General features: G+C 35.4%; 1 protein-coding gene across 4 annotated transcripts in view; it reads left to right on the top strand.

Annotated features, from left to right (window-relative positions):
- The first annotated feature begins 14,703 nt into the window (after nt 1-14,703).
- LOC121420951 (adhesion G protein-coupled receptor L3-like) overlaps nt 14,704-21,712 on the top strand; it is a 43,257-nt gene continuing 36,248 nt past the window's right edge. For all 4 annotated transcript variants that reach the window (XM_041615510.1, XM_041615508.1, XM_041615509.1 and 1 more), the window contains exon 1: nt 14,704-15,213. In XM_041615510.1, coding sequence (XP_041471444.1) covers nt 15,187-15,213 — 27 coding nt within the window. In that variant the 5' untranslated portion in view covers nt 14,704-15,186. The remainder of the gene's footprint in view (nt 15,214-21,712) is intronic.

The raw sequence follows: 21,712 nt of genomic DNA, 5'->3' as shown, positions 1-21,712 counted from the left end.
TTGGCCTCATTTTTGAGGGGAGGAAAGGAAAGGGTGATTTCCCTCATTGGAATCCCTTCTTCCTGTAGAGACCTATGTTTCCTAGAAATGACAAGAGTGAGTGTCAGTGAAGTTGGATGGGGTTGGGAGGGGGGGGTATAAAATGACCTTAATGATGAGCTTCATAGTTATTTTTTAAAGGACAAGTCCAACCCAACAAAAAGTTGATTTGAAAAAAAGGAGAAAAATCCAACTAGCAAACACTGAACATTTCATGAAAATCGGATGTAAAATAAGAAAGTTGCGACATTTTAAAGTTTCGCTTAATTTCACAAAGCACATCCTGGTCGGTATGCAAATTGGCAAACTGATGACATCATCCACTCGCTATTTCTTTTGTATTTTATAATATGAAATATTCTTATTTTCTCCTTGTCAAGTGAAACAGTTTTATTTCTCCCTGAACATGTGGAATTACCATTATTTTAACATTTTAAGGTTAAGTTAAGTTGGTCCTTATTGTCAAATTTGTAAAAATTAAAATTTTGTATTATTCAAACAATAAAAAACAAAAGAAATAGTGAGTGATGGACATCCTCGACTCTCTCATTAGCATATCGCTGAGTTGTGCATATCACTGTTTTGTGAAAAATAAGCAAAACTTAAAAATGTCATAACTTTATTTTACATCCGATTTCAATGAAATTTGCAGCGTTATGTTTGTTTAATTTTTCTCTAACGATTCAAATCAACAATTTTCTGGGGTGGACTTGACCTTTAAGAAAAACTGTGACTTTTAATTTATGGGTATTGTGCTTTTGCACTTTCACAGTTAAATCATCTCTTTGAATGTACCATTTCTTTTCTCTTTTTTTTTCCTTCATCTATTTATGATGTTTTTTTATATCATGTTCATATTACTTGGAAAATTAAGGTGTGGGGGGAGATTCATTCAAAGACATGCATTTGTATTCATAATGAATGAATGCTGGTATTATGACTGAAGTCACACTTGTTCATAGGGGGGGAAGATTTATTGCTCTGGGGCCTAGGAACCAGGAGGGGGGGTCCCACTTTATTAAAAAAAAAATGTAAAAAATCTCGAAAATTGCCATCTGATTGTGAATTTGTGCGTGTTAACCCCCCCCCCCCCCCCTTTCAACTGAGCATAACACTTGCCTTTGCAAAATTGTTTCACAGCCCCTCTTACTTCTTGTACTATTGCCATTATGTGGTTGTTATGAGTATGAATGATATTCATTACATGAAATATATTTCATGAGTGTATGATATTTATTGAATATATGCAATAATATATATGTATTTATATGACACCTAGAAAGATCCTTGTCTTTTGATTGGTTGTTTGATATCGGTCGTTCAGCCCATTTTACAATGACGTCATCAACCGTGCAATTTTGGATCCATACGATTTTGTCCATTGCACGCGCGCACCGAGACAGCAGGCACCACAGAACTACTCGGGTTTGAAGCGCGCATGTTGTATGTACGCCATGATCAGCAGACCGAGCTCGAACAGCATGGCCTTGGGCCCGTTACATAAAACTTTTTACCTGAGAAAACTCTGGTTGTTTTTACCAGAGTTTTTGCCCTGTGTTAAAGTCAATGGCAGAAATCAGACTAACCTTAGTTTTCAGTTTTTACCAGAGTTTTCTCAGGTAAAAAGTTTTATGCAACCGGCCCCATATTTTGCAACGAAATATATAAATTTCATATGAAAAAGAATCCATTTTAGCTGTAATGTAAACCAAATAATGAATGTTCTTTTCATTCATGCAATGGACAGAATACTTGATTCGGTGAAAGATGAAATCTTCTGCCTCATGAAGTATTCTGTCCATTGCACGAATGAACATTCATTATTTGTATGATGTGACACTATCATTGGATATTTCATATTTTGTGTTTGGCCATTTGAAGATGGGATCTGCTTTACGAAATATTAGTGAAAATTATCTCAATGCATGTTTGTTTAGAGTTACTTCATAGCTTAATATGAATTGTGCAATATATTCTATTGTATATATTGTATGTAAGACCTTATGAAACTGCCACTTCTTGATCTTTCAAAGTAAGCAGTTACATTTTTTCATCATATATTGTTTATTGCAATTTCGTCAAATATTGTTAATTGCAATTTCGTCAAACCAACTTGATGCCATAGATTAATATCATTTTTGAAATGCATTCATTATCAGAGAATGTCATGATCACAGTGATATCAAAATGATGCAGATGTAAAGTGCAAAGACTAATTTTTTTTGTTTTGTATAGTATGAAGGCATGTTAAATTGCATATATGTTCAATATTTGCATCAGTGGTATGAAAATATCTTATCAATAACCATTGTTTTCTTGTGATAATCTACTTAAAATGTATTGCTAAAAATAGACAAAATCTTTGTGATCCCTTTTTTATATCATTTTGATGGGAAAGTGGTGTGGTCATGATGGGGATGATGATGATTGTGATGATGATGATGGTGATGGTGATGATGATGATGGTGATGGTGGTGGTGATGATGATGGTGATGATGAAGACATGATGATGAGGACATGACAATGGGGATAGTACAATTTATGGTGATGTTGATGATGAGGATGAAGATTTGGAGAATGATGATGACTGAAGGTGGTGATGATGATGATGGTGGTGGTGATGATGATGATGGTGGCGGTGGTTATGATGATGGTGGTGGTGGTGATAATGATGATGGTGGTGGTGGTGATGATGGTGGTGGTGGTGATGATGATGATGGTGGTGGTGGTGGTGGTGGTGATGATGATGATGGTGGTGGTGATGATGATGATGGTGGTGGTGATGATGATAATGGTGGTGGTGGTGGTGATGGTGGTGGTGATGATGATGATGATGGTGGTGGTGATGATGGTGGTGGTGGTGGTGATGATGATGATGGTGGTGGTGGTGATGATGGTGGTGGTGGTGATGATGGTGGTGGTGATGATGATGATGGTGGTGGTGGTGGTGGTGATGATAATGGTGATGGTGATGATGATAATGGGGATAGTACCATTTATGGTGATGTTGATGCAAATGATTATGGTGGTGATAGTGATGTTGATGAGAATGATATGATGATGATGAAGATGATGATGACTGAAGATGGTATGAAGATGATCATCATGATGATCATGATGATGGTTGTGATGAAGATAGCTTGAGGATAAAAGCATCCCAAAATATCAATCATCATTTTTATGATCTAACACGAAACAAGCCATTGCAACAATAACACCTTAATAACTCGCAACTATTCCGCAGTAGTTAATTACATTATTGATGTCTTGCTTCGATTTGCTCACCCATGCTAAGTTTGAATTGTTTGTTGATGATTAATTCTGTATTGATTTTGAAGGCCGATATCTAACGCATCCAGGTCATCCATACCAACCTGTCAAACTAGCTGTGAAGCGTGTAAGATGGTAAAGTGTTCGTATTGTAGATTGATTTTATAGTGACCTGGATCACTGTTATTGTTTTATAACAGGCTTTAAAGGGATGGTCCGGGCTGAAAGTATGTATAGCTTAATAAATAGAGTAGAATTCACTGAGCAAAATGCAGACAATTTCACAAAAATAGGATAACAAATAACAAAGTTATTGAATTTTAAAATTTAGCAATATTTTGTGAAAACAGTCGTCATGAATATTCATCAGGTGGGCTGATGATGTCACATCTCCACTTGTTCTTTTTTTATATATGAAATTAGGTTTATTCATTTTTTCCTCCAAGAAATAGAAAAATTGGATTGACAACTGATTTAGTGCAGTAGATATTTATTGCTGCAACTTATTTCATTATGAGGGAGACATATTATTCAATTAAGTATGAAATAATGGAAAAAAAATATTTTATGTAATAACATAAGAAAACGGAAAGTGGAGATGTGACATCATCAGCCCACCTAATGTATATTCATGACGACTGTTTTCACAAAATATTGTTACACTTTAAACTTCAATAACTTTATTATTTGTTATCCGATTTTGATGAAATTTTCGGCTTTTTGCTCAGTGAATTCTACTCTATATTTAAGATGTAAATATTTTCAGCCCGGACCATCCCTTTAACACTCTTTGAATAGCGAGCCACATCCTATCAGATCTTGCGTCGTTCATTTTGTTTTATGTGACAAACAAAAGGAAGGGGTTCTCGTTGCGAAAACAGACCATTTTTTTATAATGTAAAAACTCCAAAGAGAGAACGATAAATAAAATCACTCGAAGAACATATAGAGCAATTATCAGCAATGGCACTGGCGGATCCAGGGGGGGGGGGGGGTCGGGAGCGAAGCCGGTCCGTGCCCCCCCCCTTGAGAGGCACAATTAATTGTTTGAATGTAAAAATGCCGTTAAAACAGAAATTTGCCCCCCCCCCCCCTTAACAGTGAAAGCCTTTCTATTTTGGCATGTTAAACTTTTCGTAGACGAAATGACCTTAATTTTGGGTTAAACCTTTTTGTTTTTGCTTGTCAAATATTTCCTCAGGAAATGTGCCCCCCTTTGGAAAATCTTGGATCCGCCCCTGAACAATGGTATATGTATGCTTATGAAAAATCCTGTAGGAGTCATTAATCCTCAACATTCAAGGAATTGTGTGTAGAGAGTGAAAGTGATGGAACAGGATTTTTTTTAATATAGTTTTTAAGATTATCCTTTGGTCACACCATATCCTGGGTCTACTGTTACTGTTCAGTCCCGTAGGATCTCGGCAGAACAGCTATTTGCTGGTACACGAAACTAACCAAAAGGTGGCAAACACCCAAATTGTCATGTAGATGGAGGCTTGATGAGCAGGGGCGGCACCAGGGGGGCATATTTTTGCACCCCCTCTCCCGTTGCCCCTCCCCCAGCAATTTGAAAACTGAAATGAAAATATATTTTGTCTGCCTCTGCCCCCAATTCCTTTTCCACCAACTTGCCCCCTATTTAAACAAAGTTCTGGAGCCGCCACTGTTGATGGACGCTGGACCCCAAACGTTTCCCGACCAAAAAATGGAAGAAAGAGAGAAACAAAACGAAAATGATTGGATGTTGTTAAAGTATATGCAAAGTTTTCATCATATGGAAATCTTTCAGGTTTTCATTAGAAAAAGATCATTTTAATCGCGAGCTCGAGATTCTTTTTCTTTTCTTTTTTTTTTAAGAAAGTTTTGTCCCATACGTCATGTGGTATGTCTAATCATTATCATGGGGCCGATTGCACGAAAGGGTCTTTCCAAGGACCGTCTTTCGTGTCGCCCATCTTTTATGATACGCTATAAGCGGGGTGTTTTTGAAATTTATGATAAAGAATAAGATTCGTTAGCTTGCTTCTCAATCAAATTTTATACAATTTCATGATATATCACATGATTTTTTAAACAAATATTTTGTTTAATTTAACGGACGAATTAAAAATGTTTGCAGATGATTAATTCAAAATGCGTTTCACATGGCGCATCATAAAAAATGGGCGACACGAAAGACGGTCCTTGCAAAGACGGTTTCGTGCAATCGGCCCCTCGTTTCCTAACAGTGAAAGTTTAAGACGCAATTTGATTTATGTAACTGTAAGTATAGTTTTATCACTTTGTTTACAATGGGTTCCTATAACATCCAGTCTCCTATCGATATAAAGTAAGGATCCACCCCAAAATAATAATTATAAATAAATAAATAAATTAATTAATTTATTAATTGATAAATAGATAAATAAATAAATAAATAAATAAATACATAACTAAATAAATCAAATAATTAATCAATTAATTAATGTTTTAATAGCAACATTTCACAATTCATCAACCAGAAAACTGGCGTACAGATCGGGGGGCTTGAGGTGCCATGGACCCCCAATTAAATTTCACGACCAACTGACCAAGAAAAAAGGAGAAAACGGAAAAGGCGTGGGAAAGTGCGAAATGTGATACTATTTTCTAAATTGAATATCATGTAAATTTTTTTTAAACTTATAGTTCTGCATTTAAACTGCTCAATTTGTCTTGCTCGCAGCTTTTTATAAAATTTGCCCCATACGCAATATCCCGCCCCTTCAAAATATTTGCTTCGTTTCGCTTCTAAAACAGAATTCCCCAAGGTGAATCCTATTGAATAATGCAACCAGTGAAAATGACTTTCAAATCCTGCCTCCTTTTGTATTATACTAGCATAATTAATACAATCATCACTTCTTAGAAAGGCGATCTTTGAAATATTTGAACAGTTTCGATATGTCCATTAAAGGATCCTATTCGGGAATAAGAATGCAATTTAGAAAGAGGATTCGGTTTTACTGTATAACTAATTGGATTGCGGTTTGGGATGAACTCTCGTCAAACTATATATTATGCACACTTGAAACGAATGTGATGTCATTAGACTATTAATCATAATGACTCATTTAGAATTAAGCGTTTTCTATTTTCATGGTATATCTTACCAAGGTATTTTGATACTTTTTAAAATCTCATTTCTTGTACTTTTACTGTCATACCTTGCGAATAGAATTATTTATTTAATCACATAAAAATGTGACTCACTACCGGTGAATTCCGGTGAACCTATTGTTCAGGGGCGGGGTGGTCTATTTTTTCACCCCCCTCCCCATTTGAATAGCATGACGTCACGGATTTACGCTAATTATGTGACTGGTTGTTTTAAAAGCTATAAGAGTATTAAGCCAAGATTTATGACAATTTCAAAAATAACAGTCAACTATTATATTATTTCAAAATACATTTCTTGCAATAAAGATAATTGTTTACCGAGATTGTGTCATAAAAATGGACGAAATGCATGGCACTTTTCCTATTTTTGTTTGGTAGAAATGATCACGAAAGAATGACCAAGGCTGTAATGAGTAAAAATTATCAAAGTGAAAAAGAATGGTTGTATACATTACCATGTTTAATTGCACTTTAGAGAATTTTTAATTTTATTGAATTTACGGAGCTCTTGCTGTAGCATATGACGTCACAAAATCAAAATGAAAAAAAAAACTAGCAAAACTCAGTTGTTTTCAATTGATTTTAACTAAACTTTCATTAAAAAATATTCATTTCACTCATAGGCCCTATTTTATATCAAAACCAATTTGTAATTGTCAGTATAAACCTCCCATTAAAGGTCATTCTGTCCGAATTTCGATTGATGACCATGACGAAAGTTAATTATCATGCCTCATTGATATCTTTCGGTATAACTGATGAACTATATTTTGTATTGCAGTGCGGAGTTGTTACATCCATGATCGAAGTAAATATATATATATATATATATATATACCTACGGTAATTCAGAGACAATTATTAATAACTGACTATTTTGATCAACATTATAAAAATAATTCATGACGTTATTTCGAGTAGGCCTGCTTTGTCTTTTGTATCCGTTCAAAGTAGCATTGTGTTGGAATTCCTCTTCTATATCAAAACTAATTATTCGTCACATAAACAATGTTGGAAAGTAGGTGAATAGTTCATTCCTCATGCCCAGTGGCGAATTGAGTCAATTTTTTTTTTGGGGGATATGGCGTATCGGGCAAAATTATTATTTTTTAAATGCAAGCGAATGCAGCGAGCAAGCAAAGATTTAACCTTTTTATTTTGAAAAAAAAATCAAATTTTTTGATAGATTTTGACATATATTCAGAAAATAATATCACATTTCATCCTTCTCTCTTTTCTTTTCTCTTATTTTTTCTTGGTCGTGAATAACGTTTGGGGGGGGGGGCAAGTGCCCCCAAGGCCCCCCATCTGTTTGCCACTACCCATGCACTCGTTCTCCCTCCCACCCCCTCTATATTACTCTATTTTCTCTCTCCCTCTCCTGTCTCTCTCTCCCTCTCTCCCCTTCTCTCTCTATTTTACATTGACCGTGTCTCTTTAACTGTCTTCCTGGATTTTTTTCTCTCTCTCTCTTCCCCTTTGCCTCTTCTCTCTCCCCCTCTCTCTTTTCTCTTTCGTTTGAATCCAGTGCCTTGTAACATAAAGATACAATTAATTTCTCTATAATCAAGCGTAACTGTAATTCTATGCCACAAATGCATGTACAAAATATGCAATCAATCGTATCTCTTTGTGTTACAACCCCTGGATGTGTTAATTACATCCTTTCTGTCCTGCGACGATTAAGACGATCTTAAAGGGGAATCCAACCCAAATAAAAACTTGTTTTTATAAGAAACAGAAAAATCAGACAAGTTGATAGGTGAAAGTTTGAACAGTATTGAACAAACAACAAGAAAGTTATGAATTTTTAAAAGTTGTAAATATTGGTAATCACTATACTCATGGAGACTTCAAATTGGCCGCATATGGGATGTCATAGTGATGTAAGGCAAGGACTACTCTTCTATGTACTCCAATACATATTATGGCTAAAATGTCATGTTTCCCCAAAGTTTTATTTCAAATTATATTTTTCTTTCATGAGGACATTAGACAATATACTACCTGGGTTATATTTAGATTATGGCCCCAGGGGAAAGGGTACTTAGGAGAAAACCACAAATCCCTGATAATAAAGTACATGGCCTATGGGAAAGTTGTCCTTGCCCCTTGTCATAATTTACTTACCCAGTTGCCAATTTGAAATCTACATACTATTAGTGATCTCAATTTTAAAGCAGCTATAACTTTTTAATTGCTTGTCCGATTTCTTTCAAACTTTCACCATTCTGTTCAATTTATTTTTCTCCTTCCCAACACAACATTTTATCGCCAAGGCTGGATTCCCCTTTAATGATATGCACACAGTGCAAAGTTTGATCGAACTTTAGTATGAGGGTAATTAAGAATCTGGATCCTCGTGAATGACAGATGTCATGTATAATGACATGTTTTCTTTCGTAAGGGTAGTTACTCAGCCGCATCATGTGTAGAATGCTTGTCATCTTGAAAATGAAAATGAAACATTGTTGGAGTTCTATATAAGGTGTAAATTTAGTCGTTGTTAATTCCCGTATGACATGTATGATCAACTGGAAAGGCATGAAAGGGGGTGGATCGTTTATCAGCCGGAACGATTACTATTTTACTCTCTCAATCTGAAAAGGGGTGAAATTTTAGTCGTTTTTCGCTCCCGTCAGTAGTAACTAAAGACCACTCGATTTGGAGTGAATATAATTAAAATAACTAACGTTTCACATAGGTTTTACTTGATGAAAAAGGTGAGATTTGCTCAACGACGAGTAAAAGTCCATCTTAATCTTGCGAACTCTAATACCACCATACACGTACCTTTAAAACAAAAATTCACAACTTATTTTTGATTGATTTATAAAAGTGTATTGTATCATGAATACCCTAAGGTACGTAGACATGTGGCATGCACATGATATATGGTAGGGAATTCACTATTTTGAGTTCAGTGCCCCCTTTAAGGGGATGGTCCGGTCTGAAAATATTTATCTCTAAGTAAATAGAATAAAATTCACAGAGCAAAATGCTGAAAATTTGATCAAAATCGGATAACAAATAACGAAGTTATTGAATTTTAAAGATTTGCATTATTCCGGTGAAACAGTTCGAGGCATGTCTTTATGAATATTCATTAGATGGGCGGATGATGTCATATCTCCTCTTGTTCTTTTGCTTTTTATTAAATGAAATTAGGTTTATTCAAATTTTTTCTACCAAGAACTAAATAGGATTGACAACTGATTACGTGCATTCGTTATTTCATCATAATGGAGACACATCATTTACACATGCATGAAATAATAAAACATTTATGATTTCATGTAATAACATAAGAAAAAGGAAAGTGGGTATATGACATCATCATAAGCCCACCTAATGAATATTCATTACGATGTGCATATAACTGTTTTCACAAAATATTGATAAACTTTGAAATTCAATACCTTCCTTATTTATTGTTCGATTTTGGTGAAATTTTTAGCATTTTGCTTTGTGGATTTTACTATATTTATTTAGGTATAAATATTTTCAGCCCGGACCATCCCTTTAAACATTGTTTCAACAAAGAGCTTAGCTCGTCTGCAGCATCTTATGCGGCGGTCACACCTTCGAATCCGACTCCAGACCGATCATAGCTATTACGTTATTACCAATGACATACCATCGGTCGGTTTGGAGTCGGTGTATGTTGTTGTGACTAAAGCCTTAGTTCCTTTGCCTTGTTTGCAGAGGCCATTTAAATCTATTTTCTTTCCAACGATGAAAGGAAGTAATTATCTTGATCAATTTAACAGGCTTGCTCCTTCATGAATCACAATGTTGGTTTACTATGAGGAAAAGGCGGGGAAAGTCATAGCACAGGAGAGCTGAAATGTTGTTATTTTATCAGAGTGCCGATCGCACTCGCGTACAGTTGGGAGGGGGGGAGGGGCTTGAGGGCCATGGACCCCTTACAATGTTCACGACCGAGAAAAAAGGAAGAAAAATTGAATAAAGGAGGAAATATAATATTATTTATGAATGTCATGTCAATATCTGTCACAAATTAGATTTTGTTTAGTTAAAGGAGTGACTTTTGTGATAGCTAGCCTCAGTCGCTTGCATGTCTGACCTTATCAATCAAAAATTGTATTCATTATGCTACTGGATCGGCGCTGGTGGTCAAAGGAGTCCAGCACATTGTGGGTACATTCCTTGCTGAAGGAAACTACGTCATGGCTGGGATTTGAACCCTCGATCTGTTTCAAAGTCATGAGACTAATCCGCTGGGCCACAACGCTCCACATTCAATTCAGTCATCCATTTTCCTCTTTCAATATTGCCATATTTACAACGATATATCAATTTCCGTATAGACAACATTTAAATCAGTTTTTACAACACCATAACAGCATGAAATCGAAAGGGAAGAAGACAGAATGAAAATAAGACCTTATAGAGTGAAGTTATGAAGACACCCTTTTCTAAGAAGATTTTATTATTTAAAAAATCCCTGACTCGAAACCCTTAAATTTTATAGGGATGTGCTTAAAACAAGATCTGACCAGTACATTGTTTTAAAGCGATACGACAAATGAAAGCCTTGTTGATATCCGAGCCGGATCCGCCGTAATATGATAACTAATATCATGTTCATGATGTCAATCCTTTCATTGCTTACACGCAAGTAAGGTAATGGTCAAAATTTAGCCTACTTGTCAAATAGGACATCCCTACGTCATGTGACATAGTATATTCCAGAGCATATTAGTCAGCTTTATTCGTTGAATTATGTGTTTGTTCCTAAACATAAACATAATTGCTCGTGTCATCTATTTAAAACGATTCATTGTGTTCCAATTCATATTGTCATGTTCATTCGCTGTATAAATTACGTGTTTGTTTCCAAAAATAAAGAGGATGATAAAATTGCTCATTGCAGTTTCAGTATGTTCCAATTCATATTTGTCATGTTCATTCGACACTATTAGTCATTCTTTGTTTCTAAACATAATTGCCCATTTTTTTATATTAATACATAGGCCTACATGTATGTTCTAACAACATAAACAATATAGCCCCACCAGTCATTGGTATATTGTATTCACGGCAATATATCCACCATGCATGGATAATAATGATGATTAATAATAATACTTGCTTATATAGCGCTTAATACTTACTTTGTCAGAAGTCTCTAAGCGCTCTACAGTATATGCAGCATATTACCCTGGCTTTAGCAGTGCAGCTGTTACGCGCGCTGCGTTTCAAGGAATAAAGTCCTAGCCAGGTACCCATTTACCTCACCTGGGTAAATGGATAACATGCGAATATAGGAATAATATTGTAAGTAGGATTTACATTATCAAAGTTCAAACGGTTTTCGTGTATAATAATTTCAAGAATATCAATCACCTTCGCGTGTCCCCACCTCCCTATATTGATAAATTTGAATCCCAGCATTCATTTGCAATCTTCAAATTTATACAGTTATTCATGGGATATTTATAAAGTTTGATATTGGTATCCGCCTCTTTATACACGGAATACGATTTCCGAAGAACGACCGGGAAATCAAATGAGAAAAATAAGGGAATACCAGACACGGATTGGTATAGGGAAGTTATAAATAGGTTCCAAAAAAATCTTTTTGTTCAATGTAGTTATACTTTTTATCCTGAACCTTTTGAAACCCTTTGTCAAAAAAACAGGCCTATCATTTTCCTGAATCAGTTGGATTATATACACAATCAGTTTCAATTTCAAGTGAAAGTGCGTCAAATAAACGAATATATTGTTTTTGTCTTCTGTGTTTAAAAATAATATTTTTATGGGAGGGTAACTCTAACAAATCACAAAGAAAATCGTTATTGCATAATTATCTTTTTTTCTTTGTACTAAGTAGTTTTTATTGACAACTTCAATTCATATACAAAATAAAATACATATAACAAAATAGAAGTTTGTTGTCTTTAAATACCTTGACAACTCATAAATTAAACACCATTTTTCTTTCCCTAAGTGTTTCAATAAAAATGACAAAGATGATCGATATATCATTGTTATTCGAAGTTTTATGTATAATTTAAGTAATTCTACGATATATGGATTGATTGTATAATTTATAATCGTCTTTCAAATAATTTGTAAAACTTTTTATGGAATGTGAATGTGCATTTTGATTTGAGAGAATACAATAAAAACATCCTTAAAACAAAACAAAATCTTCAATGATATTTCCAATCGTAATATGATAGCATTCACAGATTCAATTGCATTGGAAGGGGGAAAAGGGGAAAGGTATAGTCGGTATTCCATCATACAAGGAGTTGGGAATTGTGAAATAAATTACGCTATAGCATGGCTTGACCAATAATATGAATAAGGTATATAAAACCATGATACATGTAATAATAATAATAATAATGATGATAGCCAATTTTAATAAAGCTCTTTTCCCAGGATGGCTCAAAGCGCGTTACAGCATATTATTACTCATTTCAATCAAGCACGAAAAGTGCACAATTTCCACTCCCTGGGGAGCATTCCTTGCATTAATCGCAGCCTCATTATGGCGCTGGCAAAATCAAACGTACAATATCTTTCTCATCCTACCGGGTACCCATTTAGCACCTGGGTCGAGAGTAGCAAAGTGTGGATTAACGCCTTGCCAAACGACGCTAGACCGCGGTGGGATTCGAACACACGACCCTCTGTTTACAAGGCGAGAGTCAGAACCACTACACCACGGCTCTTCCACATTCATAATATCATTTTATTTTACCGAGAGGGGAGCGGGGAGGAGGAGGTGGTGGAAGAGATGAGGGGAAATCTGCAATTGGAGTGAGATAGCATAATAAAACTTCTGTGGATATACAGGGGCCATGGAAAAGGGGGGGGGGGGGGTCTGCACCCCCCAAAAAAAATAAATAAAAAAAAATACGTAAACCGTGTCGATTTTTTTTTTAAAATCACCATCCTATATGTTTGCATGATAATTCCTCCCCCACACTTTCGGTTCAGTCCACTCCCCCCCCCCCTTCCACATCCGTTCAGCGGCCCCTGATGTGTACGAGATTTTTTCCTTATTGCCCCTTCCAAAAATATAACCCCGGTGGCTATTTGGTTGTTCGCCATATTATCCCCCTTCTTTTTCCCCTTTTATTTGATATATCAATCGTTTCACCCTGTCTGATGCCCCTGAAATTTACAAACGAAACATGTGCCCCCTCCCCCTTCTATATCTGTAGATCGTGTTGATACCCTGCGGAGGCGATCGAGGAAGCTGCAGGGGCGCCCCATTCGCGGTACTTTCCCCCGTTCCATGCTGCGGGTACTTGAGCGAAAGCGTGCGAGTGCTGTCAATCCCCAGTAAGGTCCAGTCACATCCACAAAACCAATACCCGTCCGATCAACGCAGTCGCGTTATTTCCAATGGTATACCACCGGTCGTTTTTGGACACAGCTTCCTTGGTGAGACTCAGCCTGCATGATGTCATAGTTCGAATAGATCGAGAGCCTTTAGATGGTGCGGATCAGTCATTCACACTTCGTTATTTTTGGTAACTACCGTGATGTTATTGAGGGGCTTAACAAGGAGAAAAATTAAACAGGAAAAGAAGACGTGGTATTGCTCTAATCAGCTTTCTAAGACTGTAAACGGTTGATTGTTCTCCCCCGCGTCTATGCGTACTCGCCAGGAATAAAAATAGGCGCTATGGAGTATTTATATAGGTCTCGACACACCATTCATTTGAACAAATGTTTTTATAATTTATTGTGAATGCATATGCATGATCTCTCATCTGCTGTAACATCTCCAAGTGAAAATATCGATGAATCTAAAAGTAAGGAAGGAAAAGTCTGCATCCGAAGTGATGTCTGAGTAATGTTGGCTGTCTGATTGCAGCGCTGATGTGCAAGGCAGAAGAAAAGTTGGAAACATTGTCCTTTGTGGTTTGAATATTCATTCAATACCCCTTTCACTTTCCATACCTACAGCACCGGGGAAACTTCGCCAGTTCTGCGCCTGGTCAAACTCTATTATCACCAAGCGGAACCGTTTCAACAACTACAAATACTCACTTGAAATCTATTTATAGAATCATTGCAAGATTTGTAATGTTCCTATCTGTGTCAGATGATATGATTTAATCTTCTTTGTATTGTGTTTCAGTCGAACTCTGTGATGAACCTTGGACAATCGGTTGGAAACTGATCGTTGAAAGAGGAAGAAACTTTATTTTGATCCATCCACGCTAATCAAAAGGGTCTATGCCCTTAAATATACATTTTTCATAACATTTTTTTTTCGTCTGATTCTTCCCAGGATTACATTTCACCATAGCAACTTCCTTCCTCTGAAGCCTAACTCTGATGGTAAAATTCTAACCCGTTTTGAACTCTACAATTAAAAAGTGAGACGTTTTCATTCAGACAGCGAGCGGAAACAACTCGTCATTTTATCATCAAGATAGAATCCCTCTATACATGAAAGTCAATGCCATGTCAACAGCGAGCTGCCTCGTATAGTTATCTCGGACAGCCAACAGGGACAATTTAGGAATAGATCATTTTTTTCTAAAGACGGCACGATGTGGATTTATTACAAGTGAATATTACAATAACAATGACCATCTTCTGCTAATTAAGGTTTATACATTGTTATTGAGTTATAGCTGCACGCGACTTCGTCGTTTTCGTAGTTTCGCCTTTATCCCACCAAGGACATTTGTACTAATAAAATTGTGTTCCACTTTGAACTTCAGGGTTCCAATCAAGATGCACTCTAATTTCTGCTCGTACATGGTAAGTGACCATCTTCTTTATTAAATATTTTGCTTTGAATGAGATATTGAAATCGTAATATCTTTGAATTACAGGAAGTTCGACTTCTGACATACTTTTGACTGCAAGATGTGTGTTCAATATACTGTTTTTTATGATAAGCAGTTTGTATTGTGATAACGGATTCAAGTTATGTTAAAAGTTAAATTATTTTCACCAGAATTCTTCTTACTATTATTATTTTGATTATTGTTATCATTGTTGTTGTTATTATTATTATATTATTGTAATTATTATTATTATCATCATTATTATCATCATCATCGTCATTACTATTACTATTTTTATCATTATAATTATCATTATGAATAATAACCGTTCTGATCATTATCATCATCATCATCATTGATTTCCTTTTCATGGTTTGGATGGTTATGTTTATACAGTACACATTTTGTACAAACATAATGATAAGATAATAATATTGTACAAACACAATTAATATAACTTCATTAAGTAATAAAATATAGTACAATTATAATAAGGAGAATTTGAGAAATAAGGAACTAGTGTTTTTATAAAATTGCCCCGTCCTATTTACTCGATTTTATAGTTTCATATTACCAGCCATCGCGAAATCTTAGATCAAGCTCAAAGGCATTATTTGTTGTTCCCTCTGTCTTTACAAAGTCATATGGTGAGCGTGCTTTTACTCATGCCTCTGCTGTCCTCTGGAATGCTTTACCTAATTCATTGAGATATCAAAGTGATTTATGTACATTCAGGAGATCCCTCAAGACATATCTTTTCAATGCATAAAAAATAACTTTGAACTATTGGTCCAATCTAAATATCTCGATTACTTTATTCTTATATACCTTTCACTATTTCTTCTTTAAGCGCATAGGGACATGCTATGCTATGTGTGATGCGCTTTACAAGAATTGAGCATTATTATTTATTATTATTAGTGTTGCATAAACAAATGATTGCATATTATGCAATCATTTGTTAATGTATTCGTTGTTATTGATTATTAATCAACAACAACGAATAAATAGTCATCGCAGTCACTTTCACAAAGCATATTCGCACTATTTCTTATTTAAAGAATAGGTATTCATCTAGACTATTGACTACACTGTTAAAGGAAAACGTGATTTTACGGGAAAAAAGAAGATTTTGCATAAAGCAATAACAGAATGATTCTGTAAATTCATGAAACAGGATTTGTTCTGCAATTTAACAGAACAGGTCTGTTTAAGAGGGGAAAAGGGTGTTTTATTTAAGGAAATTTGTAAGGTTCCATACACCACATACCAATTTCCTGTAAGATTACGCAATCTGGTAAGATTTAAAATGCAGGTGTTCTCGAGACTCTGCTGCAGGAACTTCTTTTATTTCAAGGGTAAATTTTCTAACAGTGTAGTCGGTTGTGAATAAAGTGGAAACAGTAGGGGAAGGCGGGGTAAGTTGAGCATAGGGGCAAGTTGAGCCACCAGCCCCAGGCCAATAATGAATGAGTCAGACATTGTGGTGGTGTCATGCATTGATGACCCATAGCATAACCCCTAACCCCACCATATTGTTTTCAACTTTGAAACTAAAAGTAGTTTTTTAGAGGGAAAAATATGAATTTCAGCCAAAAAAGTAAAAAAGAGTGTGAAATTGATAAGTGCTTTATAAACACACACGTCTTTAAATATAATAAAGACATGATAACAACATTATTAGTCCAGGTATGGATCTTCATTCTTGTCATAGTATTTTATATGATGGATGCATAATAAATGTGTGGATACAAAATTATCGCACTAAGTTCGGACTGGGGTAAGTTGAGCCAAACAGCATGGGGCAAGTTGAGCCATGGTAATTCCTATGGTAATGTATCTTAAAAAACAAACAAACCATAAAAATCGATTGAAATGCTGGTTGAAAGGAGCAAATTTACATGAATGCTCTTTTCCTTTTAAAGGATGTTAGTATTTATAGATAATTAGCAAGTGAAAAGACTTTAAACAAAAAATTGACATGCTGGTTCTCCCCTCATACATTTTGTACATAGTTTTTGTGGCTCAACTTACCCCAGAAGGTGGCACAAACTTACCCCATATATGGGGCAAGTTGAGCCATTTGACATCGTTTTTTTCAAAGGTCACGATGACTTTCAGTGTGGGGATAGAAAGTTATATATAGGTGGAAAATATTTCAGAAGAATTAAATTTCAAGGCAAGGTACTTATTTCGACAAGATTATTAATCATATCAATTCTAACATGCAAAAAGCAAAAACTGTCACAACTTACCCCGCCTTCCCCTACACATCATGCCCTTTAAATGCGAAAATGTATCATTAAAAGCTATTAGAGACAACTGATAATTAAAGGGATTCTCCGGGCTGAAAATAGTATCATAGATAGAGAAAAATAAGACAAACAAAAGACCGAAAATTCGATCAAAATCGGAAAAGGAACAGCAAAGTTATGGCATTTTAAAGATTTGTATTATTCCGGTGATCAGAAACGGTTCTAGGCATGTCATCATGAATATTCAATGCAGGCGCGGAAATAAAACGTGCTTAGACAGTTTCCAGGTTGGAATATCAAAAATTTTGATCTCACGCTTCGCACACCCATTATTTAATTGGTGATACTTGTATCCTTTTCATTAATCAGTAAAAACCGTTATTGAGTCCCTTATCACGTTACTATATTAAAATTTCGGCTCGCGCTTCGCGCTCGCATTGTTTAGTTGGATACTTTTCTTTGTTCATGATTATAAAAACTGCTCGGAATCTTCGGGTCTAAGGACATAAAATATCAAAGAATTTGAGCTCACGCTTCGCGCATTATATTAAGACCAAATGAGATACTTTATCCTGTTTATAACAATAAAAACTAAAACTTCAGTCTTTAGTTAGGACTATCCCCTGAAAACCAAAAAAAAAAATCAGATTATAGCGGCCAATCGAGAAACATGTTGATGAAAATATTTTTCGCCCCCCCCCTATTGGCGAAAGCTGGATCCGCCCCTGCAATGAGTAAATTAAAGATGTCACATCCCCACATGTTCGTTTGTATTTTATTATAAATTATGAAGTTAGGTTTATTCAATGGGTTTTTTTTTACCAAGAACTTAAAAAAAATTGGATTGACAACTGATTTAGTGCATTACAAATTCATTGCTGCAACTTATTTCATTATAAAGGAGACACATTATTCACCCATTTATGAAAACAAATGAAACAATTATGATTTCATGTAATGACATAAGGAAATAAAAATGGGGATGTGACATCATCAGCACACCTAATGAATATTCATGATGATCTGCATATAACTATTTTCACAAAATATAGCTAAACCAAAAAAAATCAATAACTTCGTTATTTGTTACCCGATTTTGATTACATTTTCAGCATTTTGCTCTGTGTATTTTACTCTATTCATTTAGATAGAGATATTTTCAGCCCGGAGTACCCCTTTAAAAAATTTTGTAGAAAACAAGACAAAAATCACATAGGAATATTATATGACACTCTGAATCTATTGGCGGCATTCGATTACTGAGCATTAATCATACGTTGAACAGTATTTCATTTATTTAATTCCTCTCAATATTGAGCATCGTGGAGAACAAACCGTCTTTGGGGTTACTGGGGTAGCTTATGTAGTAAATGTGTGATATACTGCTGTGTTAAATCATGCATGTACAACAGCTTTGACAACTCTTCATGTGATGATCTAAATGAATTCATAAACCTAACGTTATCAACTCATACATGTATATCTACGGCAATTACAAACATTCAAATGCCAAGAGTCATATTCTTTATTCTTATCATGGACCTATTATGGAGGGTCAGACTTGATAAAGTATTGTTTTTAAAGCAAATAAAAAAGAAAAAGTAAAAATAAATGTGTTTAAAAGATATACAGCGGTGAATATTATAAAATAATGATCTAAAGTTATTTTTTAATAGGCCATACATCCTGTATTGAGTGCAGTCCGTTGGTTTGTCACGATTGGTCTTTATATCAGAAGAGTTTTATTACTCTGTTTACTTTGAAATCACATCTTTGGAAATCACTATGACGTCATGCCTCTTCCCTCTTCAAGCATCTTGTAATGAATTCGATGGGTTAGGGTTATTAAATAGGAGTAACAAAACAAGTAACAAAAGAATTGATGATAACAATAATAATAATAATAATAATAAAGAAGAAAAAGAAGAAGAAGGAGGAGGAGAAGAAGAAGATGAAAAAGAAGCAGAAGCAGAAGAAGAAGTTAAGCGACAGCAAAAAGAACGGTTAACGGGGTAAAAAAATAGTACAGTACTACTTATTCTGCCACGACTACTAACACTATTAACTATAGAAATCGGAAGAGAAAAAAAGGAAGGAATATTGCGAAAGAAGAAGAAAAATGGAGGAGGAGCAGAAGAAGGAGAAGAAAAAAAATAATGTAGAACAAGAAGAAAAGGATGAAGAAGGGGAAGAAGAAGAAGAAGAAGAAAAAGAAGAAGAAAAAAGTTAAGCGACAACAGAAAGAATTGTAAACGGGGTAAAAAAAAAACTAACGACATCTTCGATATCATAAATAATCATTGTTTAGGCGTATAGGCCTATATTTGAGCTACTAAAGGCTTCAGTGATTGAAATGTGGAAGCACTAAATCTAGTTTAATGCAAACTTTCATATTTTCATTATATCTACTGATCGTTGACTTGTTATCTTAAAACATATTAATTACATCCTATGCCGCTAATACTTCCAAAAATATGAAGACATACATAGTCTTCGACAAAAGTCACTCTCTATTTGTAATTAACGAGTTATCGTTTATTTATAACCTCGATGAATGAAAGACACTGCTAAAGATAGGGAGACTTACATTTCCATTCTAAATACAGTTTCAAATTTCTTATTCCCTTTCAAGGAGATTATACAACGGGTTTAAAGTTTCGAAAGGGAGCGCTTGTTAATGAGAAATTCCCCTCGGTTCCAAAATGCAGACCGTGATGTATAATGGGCGAAATGACAATAATTGTTCCAGTTAACATGACCGGGACTTATGGTAAAGTTTTAATGCATGAAAATAATCATCATCATGATTCGTGTGTGCGAATGTTCCCGGCAGCAGCATATAAAGACCTCAAAACCTTTAGGGGGCCAGAAATGGGGTAAGGAGAATTTTTTAAAGCTTTCAACATTTTTAAACGAAAAATCTAACTTGTGATAGATTTTGACAAAAACATATTATTCAGAAAATAATGTCATACCTTTTCCTTTCATTCCTTTTCTCCCTTGGTTGTTTTTCTCTCTCTTACTTTTTTTTTTTTGGGGGGAGGGGGTGGTCCATGGCCACAAATCCTCCCACCATGTACGTTAGTGGTTCTTAGATTTACCCTTGACCGATATACACTAATAACCTACAAAATACACAGATATGGACTGGTATTCAGGGAATAGAGTTTTCTTTCCATGTACTGCAGAATTAGTAAACGGGAATACACAGCAAAGAAATTACCCCCCCCCCCCTCCTCACTATGGGGGGCCCTCACTACGGGGCTGAACCTAATTGTAGAGACTTGCTTGTGGGAAGGGCGGGGCGGGGGGGGGGCATCATGCATAAAATCACGAAGATTGGACATGAAGTAAAGAAAAATACTCTGGGGGGAATTTGCCAATATAACCAAGGAGATATCAGAGATCCTTCAATGCACGCTGCGGATATTGTCTCTGTATAGTGAAAACTTTCGATGTGATTATAAACTTGCGTGTAATTGATACGTTTCCCGTTTGATAAGTAGGTTATAACAGCCCCTTTTCCCCAATATAGCTTTTACACATTAGATGGAACATTATATTGATTATCACACAGATGAAATAATGTCTACAAGTCAAGAACTGTTGACTTCCGAGAATAATCACTCGTAATATAGGATTTTTCTGAGTGGTGGAGTTCTATGCTTTTAATGGAAGTCAATTCAGTTTCTGAAGACAAGCTTTTGGGAAGCTAGAAACAAGAACCTCATATTTCAATGGTGATTAATAACGATCATAACAGGAACAAAACACAATTTTTGATTATATATGGCGTAGTCCTCTGTGAGTCAACACCGATGACATAGTTGTTTTTATACAGTATTTACCCCCCCCCCCCTCGATGGTATAATGAGCCAACAAGATTTCGGCCCCAAACATGGTGTTTTGGCCAAAATTTAGAAAATGTCGTGAGAGAACTAGGCGAACGAGTAAAATTGTTGACACTTTTATTACGAAAAGCTTATTTTATGCTAGATTTTTGCCGATATTGATTTGGAAGAAATAATATCACACTTCACCTTTTAATTTCTCAATTTTATCCTTTTTTGGGTGGTCGTATAGCTTTTGGGGGCAATGCTGGCTTTAAGACCACAACTAATACGCCGCAGCTCCCTTTGTATATTGATTATCTTGTCAAGTCAAATTGAAAAAAAAAACACTTTCGGTATGGTCTCGGAAACCCTACCCGTGTTT

The sequence above is a fragment of the Lytechinus variegatus genome, chromosome 9 (assembly GCF_018143015.1).
Source record: "Lytechinus variegatus isolate NC3 chromosome 9, Lvar_3.0, whole genome shotgun sequence".
Taxonomy (NCBI): domain Eukaryota; kingdom Metazoa; phylum Echinodermata; class Echinoidea; order Temnopleuroida; family Toxopneustidae; genus Lytechinus; species Lytechinus variegatus.
The sequence above is the reverse complement of the archived record's forward strand: the minus strand, read 5'-3'. Positions and strand labels throughout refer to the sequence as shown.